Consider the following 12505-nt stretch of genomic DNA (forward strand, 5'->3'; position numbering starts at 1 on the left):
GTAGATTATAAAATTCGCGCGAAAAGATATCTCCAGATCGCCGCTGCTGCCGCCGGCGCGCGAGCTCCTAGCTAGTTCGCTGCCAATGGCGGGCACCCCGAGCTCGGGCTGAGAGGCGAAGAGGAAGCTCCGGCGGCCGGCTGGATGGGGCTCGTCCCAGCGGCGGCGGCGGCGGCCACGACGTGGGAGGAGCGGCGGACGCTGGTGCTGGTGAACCTGGCGTCGATCATGGAGCGCGCCGACGAGGCGCTGCTGCCGGCGGTGTACCGGGAGGTGGGCGCGGCGCTGCACGCGACGCCGACGGGGCTCGGCGCGCTCACGCTGTGCCGCTCCGCCGTGCAGGCGGCGTGCTACCCCGTCGCCGCCTACGCCGCGTCGCGCCACAACCGCGCGCACGTCGTCGCCGCCGGGGCCTTCCTCTGGGCCGCCGCCACCTTCCTCGTCGCCGTCTCCGGCACCTTCCTCCAGGTAATTAGTCGCTCGCATTGCTTGTTTGGTTCGTCGATCTTAATCAGTTTGGTTAGGAAAAAGGCAGCTGCTAATTGATGTCTCAGATCTCTCTGCAATCTTCGTGTGTTCGAAGTGATTTGTTTGCTTAAATATACTTATTAGTAGTACTCCAAATGTCAAATGCTACGAAGAAATTTGCCAAATCGACGAATTTATGCAAGAGAAAACAGCAAAGAATTTTCTGCTGGAGCTGCGACTTGGTAGATGGAATTTGCTAAGTCAGTTTTTAGAATTTTTTTCCCACGGTTGAAATGATGATAATTGATTAAGGATGTTGAAGTCACACTTGACTCTTGACTAAGCAACCATTGCAACTTGATTATTGTAAGCGACACATGGTGAATTGGTGATGGAGAAATTGCTGAATTATTTGGACATCAATGTGCCAAGGTCAAAATTTCCAAGATCTACCTTGTCATTCTTGACTTCTTGATACAAGTTCGAAATTTCTGTGAATTCGCTCACTTGACTTGCCTGTACTAATCTCAATCAACTGCAAAATAAAATTAGGTCAATGTACCCAGCTTGAATAATTGTGTGTTGCTTATCTTGGTCTGGTCACTTTTATAATGTTTGGGTGTGTTTAATTCTATTTAAACTACACTCTTTGTTCGAGTGTTAGATTGTAATAATTGGCTGTAACTCTGTTCAACAAAGGCCGGGATGTTATCTATTCCATTATCTTAAAAAAAACCCAGCTGAAAACTGACAGTGTGTGTGTCTCTGTGTGTGTGATTTTTTATTTTATTTTATTTTATTTTATTTTTGCAGGTGGCGATCTCGAGAGGCCTCAATGGCATCGGCCTCGCGCTGGTCATCCCGGCGGTGCAGTCGCTGGTCGCCGACTCCACCGACGACGGCAACCGCGGCGCGGCGTTCGGGTGGCTGCAGCTGACCAGCAGCATCGGCTCCATCATCGGCGGCTTCTCGGCGCTGCTGCTGGCGTCCACCACCGTCCTCGGCGTCGAAGGCTGGCGCGTCGCGTTCCACCTCGTGGCCGCCATCAGCGTCGCCGTCGGCGTCCTAGTCTGGCTCTTCGCCGTCGACCCGCATTTCCCCGCCGGCGCGCCGGGCGACGGCGGCGAGCGGCGGCGGCGGCGGCGGTCGGCGTGGGACGAGGCGAGGGAGCTGGCCGGGGAGGCGAGGGCGGTGTGCCGGATCCCGACGTTCCAGATCTTCGTGGCGCAGGGGGTGAGCGGCTCGTTCCCGTGGTCGGCGCTGTCGTTCCTGTCGATGTGGCTGGAGCTCGTCGGGTTCAGCCACGGCGAGACCGCCGTGTTCACCACCGTGTTCGCCGTCGCCACGTCGCTCGGCGGCCTCCTCGGCGGCAAGATGGGGGACGCGCTCGCCCGCCGCTACCCCGACGCCGGGAGGATCGTGCTGTCGCAGATCAGCGCCGGCTCGGCCGTGCCCCTCGCCGCCGTCCTGCTGCTGGCGCTCCCCGACGACCCCTCCACCGGCGTCGCCCACGCCCTCGTGCTGTTCGTCATGGGTCTCATCATCTCGTGGAACGCAGCTGCCACTAACAAGTATGTCACAGATTACATCTGAAAGCTTCTCATTCCAAAAAGGATTTACGGAAATTGCGATCTGATCATGGATGTTGCAGTCCAATTTTCGCGGAGATTGTGCCGGAGAAATCAAGAACGAGCATCTACGCGCTCGACAGGTCGTTCGAGTCGATCCTGGCGTCGTTCGCGCCGCCGGCCGTCGGCTACCTGTCGCAGCACGTGTACGGCTTCAAGCCATCCGGCGTCGGCGGCGGCGGCGGCGTCGAGAGGGACAGGGAGAACGCGGCGTCGCTGGCGAAGGCGCTGTACGCGGCGATCGCGATCCCGATGACGGCGTGCAGCGCGATATACTCGTTCCTGTACTGCACGTACCCGCGGGACAGGGACCGCGCGCGCGCGATGCAGTCGCTGGTCGCCGCCAACGCCGCCGGCGGCGACACGCAGGCGACGACGGAGCTGCGGCACGTCGAGCTGGAGGACGGCTTGTGCGGCGGTAGCGGCGGCGACACGCGGCGGTTCGAGCTCGTTGGATCGGGGGAGGAGGAGGAGGGTGGTGGTGAGAGAGGCGACGGCGATGGCGATGGCGACGCCGGTGTCTACGGCTCAGGCGAGGGTGAAGCTGATGCTGATACAGTGAGGTTACTGGCAAGCCGGGAGTAGTGACAGGCAAAGGAAAGAAAGGCCTTGAGATGTTCAGACATTCAAGTTCAAATCTCTATGTGAAATCAAATTTAGAAAACTAGTAATATGTCCGTGCTAAATGCTACGGTACTGCTTTATTTGTCTTTAATAATTTTTAAAATTTTCATGTTAGCAAAAAAAAACTATTATATGAACTGTGCATTTGAGTTTTAATTCAATTTATGTCATAGATCAAATATATTTCATGTAAAGTATAATAATATGATATACCAATTCATGCAGATATATAATGCATATATCTGTGTTTTAAGTCATATGATATTAAAGATATATGATAATGCGTATATTTATGCCTTAAGTCATAATAATGCATAATAATATGATATATTATGCATATATCCGTGACAAAAAAAATTAGGAATATCAAGTGAATCAGGAATGGAGTATGTGTGCTGTCAAAAAATAATATCATTACAAAGGAACAGATTTAATGTGGTAGTAGTACAGGTCTTAGACCCTGTTTAGATGGGAGTAAAACTTTTAAGTCCCTATTACATCGGATGTTTGGACACTAATTATAAATATTAAACGTAGACTATTAATAAAACCCATCTATAATCTTGGACTAATTCGCGAGGCGAATCTATTGAGCTTAATTAATTCATGATTAGCCTATATGATGCTACAGTAAACATTATCTAATTATGGATTAATTAGGCTTAAAAAATTTGTCTCGCGGTGGTGGCGGCGACGACACACGGCGGTTCGAGCTCGTTGGATCGGGGGGGGGAGGAGGAGGGTGGTGGTGAGAGAGGCGACGGCGATGGCGATGGCGACGCCGGCGTCTACGGCTCAGGCGAGGGTGAAGCTGATGCTGATAAAGTGAGGTTACTGGCAAGCCGGGAGTAGTGACAGGCAAAGGAAAGAAAAGCCTTGAGATGTTCAGACATTCAAGTTCAAATCTCTATGTGAAATCAAATTTAGAAAATCTATTATATACTAAAGGAAAAAGTACGAATTACCCCCCCTGAACTATCGCGGTCGTCCGAATTACCCCCTGAACCACAAAACCGGATATTCTTCACCTCTAACTATACAAATCGGACGAATTACCCCCTCGATCCAATCCGCGGTGGTTTTGGTCTACGTGGCATACACATGTCATCCCTGTCAGCGTTTTTTAATTAAAAAATAGTGGGACCCGCCTGTCATACTCTCCCACCTCTCTCTCTCTTCCCCCACTTTCCTCTCAATCTCTCTCTCTTCCCCTCTTCCTCTCAATCTCTCTCTCTGCAGCGTGCATTGGGGCGAGCGGCGGACGGCGGCGTCGCGGCTACGGCCGAGCGGAGGTGACTGCGGCGGCAGCTGCGGGCGCGGCGCATCGGGGCGGGCGGCGAACGGCGACTGCGGGCGCGGAGCACGGGGGCGGGCGGTGGACTGCGGCATCGCGGCGACGGCTGCGGGCGCGGAGCACGTGGGCGGGCGGCGGACGTGCCCGTGGTAGCTGATGATTGCATGATGGAGACGCTTCTTCTGGGAGGCGCGGCCACCCTGCTGCTGCTCCTGACCATCATTGGCCTGCGGCATGACTTGTTCAAGTATGCTTCTTAAGATGGCCTCAACGTCGGAGCTCTGAGACACCGTGACCATCGCCCGGAGGTCAAATTGATCGCCGAGTTGCCGGTACAATGCCGTGGCGATGGCTGTCTTCCCCACCCCTCCGAATCCGAGGACGGACAGCACGCCATCTTTGTATTCCTCGTTCGTCACCCATTTCGTCAGCTCCTTGATGTAGTCCTCCACTCCCACCAGCTCTTTCACGCCGACCAGCTCAAGGTTTATATGCTGGTTCTCGGCGGCATCAAATCAATTAATGGTGTCTGTACCGGATTTGTTCTCTCTTTTTGGGGGAACCTCGTGCGCCGCTCGCCGATCTGCTGCGCCCGCATCTTGAGCTGGGCGATGTTGGAGGCGATGTCGCGGCGAGGCCACCATGACATGAGTAAGCTCCACGGGCACGTCCGCCGCTCGCCCCCCGTGCGCCGCGCCCGTAGCCGCCGCCGCAGTCGCCTCCGCTCGGCCGTCGCCGCGACGCCGCCGTCCGCCGCCCGCCCCCGTGCTCCGCGCCCCTAGCCGCCGTCCACCGCCTGCCCCGTTCGCCGCGCCCGCAGCCGCCGCCACAGTCGCCTCCGCTCGGCCGTAGCGGCGACGCCGCCGTCCGCCACCCGCCTCCGTGCCCGCCTGCAGAGAGAGATTGAGAGGAAGAGGGGAAGAGAGAGAGAGATTGAGAGGAAAACGGGGAAGAGAGAGGTGGGAGAGTATGACAGGTGGGTCCCACAATTTTTTATTAAAAAAACGCTGACAGGGATGCCACGTGTACGCCACGTAGACCAAAACCACCGTGGATTAGGTCGAGGGGGGTAATTCATCCGGTTTGTATAGTTGGAGGTGAAGAATGTCCGGTTTTGTGGTTCAGGGGGTAATTCGGACGACCGCGATAGTTCGGGTGGGTAATTCGTACTTTTTCCTATACTAAAAGTACATTAAACTTGCTACAAACGCTCCTAAAACGCCATGTGGCATCCTATAAACGCTCTCGAGTCGCCACATGTCACTCAAATAAAAATAAAAAAGAGAAATCTGACCGTTGATTTTCATTTAAATTGGTGGATCCACTAATTTTGATCCTTAGATTTATATATTTACATAAAAAACCAAATCTCCTTCCGTCCAACGTACATCGTATGTATGATCCCTCCACACCGTATGTACTACCCATCTAACCTCCTTTTCTTTTTTTTCTTTTTTTTATCCCCATAATGATTAAAGTTATTTTTTATGGGCCTAAAAAGCCCATCAACCTGCTGGATCCAAAAAAGCAAAAAAGAAAAAAAACATAACACGTACACTATTTGACAGAAAAAACTGGTACGTACACAGTCACATACGAATACTATATAGAAAAACAAACAATCTATACTTATCCTTACATATGACTATATAAAACATGTCATATCTATCTTATCTCTAATATTAACATATTAATTACATTTTAATTTAAAAATGATTACATATAACCATATTAGTCTTTATGCATTTCAGATCGATCTTTTTTTTTTTACATCCAGATCGATCCTAATATATGACTACATAAAACATGTCACATCTATTTTATTTATAATAAAAAATATTGCATCACATATTAATTATATTTTGATTTAAAAATTATCACATGAACCATATTATAATCTTTTTACGCCTTTCTCAGTCCAATAGTGCTAACGGTTACTCTCTTTATTAGGTTTAATTAACTCACAAGAAACATCATATTCATTTACAAACACTCTCAAGTCGCCAAGTGGCACCTACAAACACTCCTACACCGTCATGTGGCGCTTTGATAAATTTAGAGAATTTTTTTTAAAAAAAAATCTAACCATCAGTTTTCATTTATTTCGGTGAACCCGTTATTTTAACCAATAGATCTATAATAGAAATAACATTAGATTTATATTTATAAAGGCCCACATACATGCCATTCATACGTAGCTGTACATACGTACTTCATACACTGTGTATACTAAAAGCTCACCGGGCCCCCACATTCCTTCTTTTTTTCTTTTTCACTCATATGAGATACTAAAAAGTCCATTAAATTTTCTACAAATGTTCTATAAGTCGCCATGTGGCACCTACAAACACTCCTATATGCTGTCATGTGGCGCTCTAATAAATTTAGAGAAATTTGAAAAAAAAAATTATATGTAAATAGAATATACAAACAATGTACTACAAACAATAGTTGATTACAAGTACATTACTACTATGAGTAATACTATTCCTACACTTCTATAAATGCTCCTAAGATAACACGTGATGCTCTAATAAATTAGAGAGAATCGATGAAAAATTATATAAAAAAGTAAAATATTTATCCATCAATTTACAATTAAATCAATGATCCATTATTTTCAACCATTAAATTAGATATACTAAACTAATCCCTATGTGCTAAAAACCGTATAGTTCTCTACATACGTACACAACTCCTACATAAGTACGTACACAAGAGATATAAAAAGAAAAAAAAAGAGTGCGTGTATATTATTCATCCCATTTGGTAGTTTTCACTTTCTTTCCGGCTCTAAAATATTCCCAAATTGAGGATATATAAATAAAGCAACCACTCCTATGGAGGTGGTACACCAAGCAATGCCATATGGCACTGCCTTATGCCACCCTTTGCTCCACCCTCTTCCCGTCGATTTTCTCGAAAGTGTATTTTTTACTAATAATGTAAAAGACAATCATATGAACTCATATAAATATGTGCAGAAGCACATTATGAGTACACATGCGTACACTCTATCCCTATGTTAGAAATATATTTGTCCAAAAGAAGAAAAAAATAAACGTACGTACCAGAGACTACCATTCGCCCAGAAAAAAATACATGTAACTGCATTATATCTATTTTTATGTCATTCTCATCCAAATAGTGTTAACGAATTAGCACAAATTCCAACGCATATTAAACACTACGTACATGCATAGGTGAATTAGATGTATAATACAAGTAAATAATATCAAAACCGTATGTTAGCAAATGATCATCGTGTGAGCCAATATTTTCTATTTATGATCCTCGCCACTGAAGCTATTAGATAGTCAAATGATCAACCACGTTAATCTTTTTTTAAAATATATGTCTATACTACTAAAATTTAGTACTATTGATTAACAATAAATCAACTCAAGACATAAAAAAACGTTTTTTCATTACCTCCATCTTCTTTCACTCATTCCCTAGAGGGTGCCAAGCATGAATCTCAACTGGCTTACGTTGTAGTGAACTATGCAGGTGCATTATTCGGTTAAGGTGGTTCGAGTTAGAGGTTACCGTTGAAAATATAGCTTAACTGGCCTACTTACCAATAAAATTGTGCTTCACACATGTCTTGAGGAGCACAACTATATCAATATAAGACCCATGAATTAAGGCATTAGAGAAAAATCCTTAGCGGCTATAGTCGGTTTCACCCAGTCATTAGAGGGGCATTCTTATATAAGTTTAATGGGTTTATCCTATTAATTGGTAGAAGCGGTACTTTTAAATATTTATATATAGATTTGGACACATGTGAGACATGGGCACTTGGGTATGATGTGGAGATTTTTTTTATAGCATTAATGATGTGTTGGGTTTATTTTTAGGTATAACTGCAATTATATCTATTAAAAAGACAATCATATTTCAAGACAATGACAATAAATAGTGGTGATAGGCGAATTTACATATAATCGAGACAAAGTGATTTTTTTTTGTTTGGATATGATACTCATTCTTATCATTTAGTACATCAGGATCTATGATCTATTTCTTATAGTGAATATAGTGAGATAGGGTTTCTTTTAGTATTCTTTTTATATACAATAAATAAACTGCCCGCGCATCTGTGCGGGCTTCCTTACTAGTTAAACAAAATGTCAAACTGTGCTAAGTTTTTACATTTTTTGTGGGACAAGATTAGGCATTGAACGTTCAATCTAAGCCAGCAAATTAGACGGTCACTGGAACATCAAGATATACATTGTGAAACAAAAAGTTTGAGAAAACAAAATGTACGAGGAACTAGCGCACAACAAAACACCATTAGAGGTACACGTATGGATCATTTGAGAAGTGCAGTGCAATATAAAAGAAAGAAAGAAAGAAAATACCGTCAAATACAGGTTGAAACATTTGGCCCCATGTATAAAACATTGTGTTCCAATTGTTGAAACATAAGAAAAAATAATAATCAACGATTAGAAATAGGAAACAATCAATCCCAATTGGCCCTTTGAATCGCAGGATTGAGAAAGCATAGGAATAGGAAAAACGTAGGATTTTGATAGGAATGTAAGTGTAAAACAGAGGATTGCAAAACACAGGAAAAACACAAGAATGACCGTTTGATTGAACCACAGGAAAAACACAAGAATTGGATGAGAAAGATAGACTCAAAGGAAAGTTAGCAAGAGGTTGAAGCTCTTCCTAAATTTCCTTCAAAATCTTTATAGGATTGTCCATTCCATAGGAATTTTAAAGGATTGAATATTCAATCCTTTGTTTCAAAGGGTTTCATAGGAAATTTTCCTATAGGATTGAAATCCTCTAAAATTCCTATGTTTTCCTCCAAATTAAAGGGACCTTAAAATTATTTTCTTCTCACACATGAAACATCCTTTCAACCGTTCAAACGTCAAAACTTTTACAAGCATTTCATGAAACTCATTAGTTTCATGGAACTCTTATTTATCGATAATATTTTTTTAAAATTGGATGTTTGACAATAATATTTCTTGAATTTTCCCTAAATTGAATGTGCCGTAGCTGATATGCATTGTGCTTGTGCTCTTTGCTTTGGTTTCAAGACATAGTCACGTGTAACCTCATTGTATATTAGTAGGTATTACATCTTTCATGTAGGTTCGAATCACTTTTCTTATTTATTACTACTTGATTTTTTATATACTTTTGGTATTCGTCTTATTAGAAAACGTAATTATCATTTATTTTATTGTGAACTATTTTATCACTAAAAATACTTTAAACCTAATTTATTGTACAAAATTTTTAAATAAAACGAATGATCAAGTGTGGAAAAAAAATAACGCCGTCATCTTTTAAAACGGGTTCTATTTAGTATATTCCTGTTAAAAAAAACTGTTGCCTTCTGAATTTTCAGTTGCAGCTTACAGTAGTTGTTAAAATAAACAGGTGACCCTTTGCTGCTTTTCAAAGATTCATTCGCTAAAATCACTTGTTAACCTCGAGACAAACCCCGGTGCACGTGCTGCGCGCTAGCTGTCGCCGACATGCCGGAGCAGCAGCAAACCAAGAAGCGGCGGCGCCGCCCCCGCCGCGGCGGCGCGCGGGCGGCAACGCTGCTCCTGGCCTACGCGGCGCTGGCCATGGAGCGCGCCGACGCGGCGCTGCTCCCGGCGGTGTACAGGGAGATCGGCGCGGCGCTGCGGGCCTCGCCGTCGGCGCTCGGCTCCATCGCGCTGTCCCGCTCCGTCGTGCAGGCCGCGTGCTACCCGCTCGCCGCGTACCTCGCCGCGCGCCACGACCGCCTCACCGTCATCGCCCTCGGCGCGTTCCTCTGGGCCGCCGCCACCCTGCTCATCGCCGTCTCCACCACCTTCCCGCAGGCCAGTGATCGCGATGTTTCCAATTCCACCACGCTTCTTCCGTGGAAAGCTCACCTTGCCGTGCTCCTCCATGGTTGACATGCTTTTTGCGTACATGGTGCGGTGCAGATGGCGGTGACGGCGGCGTTGAACGGCGTCGGGCTGGCGCTGCAGATCCCGGCGATATACGCCTTCGTCGCCGACTCCGTCGATGGCACGAGCAGGGGCGTGGCGTTTGGGTGGCTCATGGTGGCGGGAAAGGTCGGCACGGTGGGTGGCACTTCTCTTGGCCTTCTCATGGCGCCCACCTCGTTCTTGGGGATTCCGGGCTGGCGCCTCGCCTTCCTCCTCCTCGCTGCCGCCGGCGCCGTGGTCGGTGTGTCCATCCGCTCGTTCGCCGCTGGCAACGACGCCGCGGCGGCGGCGGCGGCGTCGACGACCACCACCGCCAAGCCGGTGCGGCAAGAGCTGCAGGAGTTCGCGAGGGAGGCGAAGGCCGTGCTGCGTGTCCCGTCGTTCCAGGTCATGGTCGCGCAGGGGCTCACGGGCTCGTTCCCCTGGTCGGCGCTCTCCTTCACGGCGATGTGGCTGGAGCTCGTCGGGTTCTCCCACGGCGAGACGGCGGCGCTCATGGCGCTGTTCAAGGTCGCCACCTCGCTGGGCGCCCTCCTCGGCGGCAAGATGGGGGACGCCATGGCGCGGCGGTTCAAGAACTCCGGCCGCATCGTCCTAGCCCAGGTCAGCTCCGGCTCGGCGGTGCCCCTCGCCGCCGTCCTCCTCCTCGCGCTCCCCGGCAACCCACCCGCCGCCGCCAAGCACGGCGCCGCGCTGTTCGCCCTGGGGCTCATGGCGTCGTGGAACCCGTCGTCGACGAACGGCCCGATACTGGCGGAGATCGTGCCGCCGCGGTCGAGGACGAGCGTGTACGCGCTGGACCGGACGTGCGAGGCCGTGCTCGCGTCGTTCGCGCCGACGGTGGTCGGCGTCCTCGCCGAGCGCCTCTACGGCTACGACCTGGCGGGGGGCGCCGCCGTCGAGGCGGAGCGGCGCAACGCGGCGTCCCTCGCGAGGGCGCTGTACACCGCCATCGCCGTCCCCATGGTGCTGTGCTGCCTCATCTACTCGTTCCTGTACTGCACCTACCCGAGGGACAGGGAGGCGGCGGCGCGGGCGGAGGCGGCGGTGGCGGCGAGGGGAGACGGCGGAGCTCGGCCCGACGGCGGCGAGGGGTCTGACACCGAGGACGAAGGGGAGGATGAGAGGAAATTGCTTCCGCAATGATGGAAATTTAGGGTGATTTCTTTTTGTTCATGCAGTTTTAGATTCGTTACAAAAACAACTCCAGTATACCACTAGCTCACTACCAAACCACGGAAATTAATTCGGGATAATTTAGTCTAATTGTAATCGATATTTGTGTTTTGAAACTTTTCATCTATAAATGAACGGAGCAGAACTCCTGCAACCACAAATCCCAAAATATATAGGGAGAGCTCACTAAATTTCCAACAGAATGCTCTCTTAACATGTGATTAGAATTAGGTATAGATGGTCAAATGGACCAGACCATCCCGTGATGGTCATGGCCCAGGCACGTCACAGCTTGTTTGATCGTGGCTCGTGCCATGCTCGGGCCGGCGCCTCAGCCCATGGGCTAACACAGCATGGTCCAAGCTCGTGCCATGTTTACTCTTTCCATTTTCGGTGTTCCCCCATTTTTCTCATTTTATTTTGGAAGAATAGCCACTATGGTCCTTAAAGTTTCGCTCTGAGATTATTTTAGTCCCTGACCTTTCAAATTGTCCAAGCAAGCCCTTAAACTTTATCATGTGGACATATATAGTCCTTGGCCCATCGAAAATTGCCACGTGGACATGCCATGTCATCTTCCAATGCAAATATATGATGACATACCTAGTTTTCCCTTACACATATCGTCATAGGGAAAAAAGAGAGAAAGAAAAGGAGAAAAATAATAATAATAAAGAAGTAGGTGATCCTGCATATTAAATATCCGTTAGAGTTTTAACATTGAAATGCAACTACTTACATGAAATTTATTTGGCATGATAATTATATATTTAGTGGTTGTAGCTAATTTAACTTTGTATTAGCATAATCCAGTGAAAAAAGTTTGCCATATATCCAGTCACATTGAATAAAGTTTGTAAATTCTTTTCATTATTTTTTATGGTACATGGAAAGGTAAATTGGACATTTTACCGTATATTTTGCATGAGAGCATAACATGGCATGCTCATGTGGCAATTTAAGTGGGCCTAAAGACTATATTAGCCCACATGACAAATTATAAGGACTCATTTGGACAATATAAAAGGTTAGGGACCAAATTGATCATGGAGCAAAACTTCAAGGATCATGTTGGCTATTCTCCCTTTTATTTTCTAATTTTCCCTTTATCTTCCTGTTTTTGTCTTCTTTTCACATTTTTTCTTTTTCCTGCATTATATTTGAAATTATGTGGCTCAAACATGCTGATGGGCCTTCATCGGGCTTGTGCTAGCATGGCACAACCCGTAGCCTAGGCTGAGGCCTCCGCACGTGGGTTGGCTTGGCCCGCAACAGTTGTTGTGTCTAACTAGTCGTGCCACCGTCGGGTCCATGTGTTCTTGGTTAGGCCGTCTGTTTGGACACCTATAGAATTA

General features: G+C 47.4%; 2 protein-coding genes across 2 annotated transcripts; both read left to right on the forward strand.

Moving 5' to 3' along the window:
• Nucleotides 1-51: 51 nt before the first annotated feature.
• Nucleotides 52-2857, forward strand: LOC127784987 (uncharacterized). The gene is made up of 3 exons (XM_052312417.1): nucleotides 52-468; nucleotides 1282-2039; nucleotides 2120-2857. The coding sequence occupies exons 1-3, from the start codon at nucleotides 145-147 to the stop codon at nucleotides 2679-2681; spliced, it is 1644 nt and encodes a 547-aa protein (XP_052168377.1). The 5' UTR covers nucleotides 52-144; the 3' UTR covers nucleotides 2682-2857.
• Nucleotides 2858-9524: 6667 nt separating this feature from the next.
• On the forward strand, nucleotides 9525-11295 carry LOC127783730 (uncharacterized). The gene is made up of 2 exons (XM_052310908.1): nucleotides 9525-9860; nucleotides 9969-11295. Exons 1-2 carry the CDS (start codon nucleotides 9525-9527, stop codon nucleotides 11118-11120), a joined length of 1488 nt encoding a protein of 495 aa, XP_052166868.1. The 3' UTR covers nucleotides 11121-11295.
• The last annotated feature ends 1210 nt before the right edge of the window (nucleotides 11296-12505 follow it).

Source organism: Oryza glaberrima, chromosome 9 (genome assembly GCF_000147395.1).
Source record: "Oryza glaberrima chromosome 9, OglaRS2, whole genome shotgun sequence".
NCBI classification, from domain to species: domain Eukaryota; kingdom Viridiplantae; phylum Streptophyta; class Magnoliopsida; order Poales; family Poaceae; genus Oryza; species Oryza glaberrima.

Coding starts and splice junctions, on each gene's coding strand:
- LOC127784987 (XM_052312417.1), top strand. CDS start 145: ATGGGGCTCGTCCCAGCGGCGGCGGCGGCGGCCACGACGTGGGAGGAG. Junction 469..1,281: donor TCTCCGGCACCTTCCTCCAG/GTAATTAGTCGC, acceptor TTATTTTTGCAG/GTGGCGATCTCGAGAGGCCT. Junction 2,040..2,119: donor AACGCAGCTGCCACTAACAA/GTATGTCACAGA, acceptor TGGATGTTGCAG/TCCAATTTTCGCGGAGATTG.
- LOC127783730 (XM_052310908.1), top strand. CDS start 9,525: ATGCCGGAGCAGCAGCAAACCAAGAAGCGGCGGCGCCGCCCCCGCCGC. Junction 9,861..9,968: donor TCTCCACCACCTTCCCGCAG/GCCAGTGATCGC, acceptor GGTGCGGTGCAG/ATGGCGGTGACGGCGGCGTT.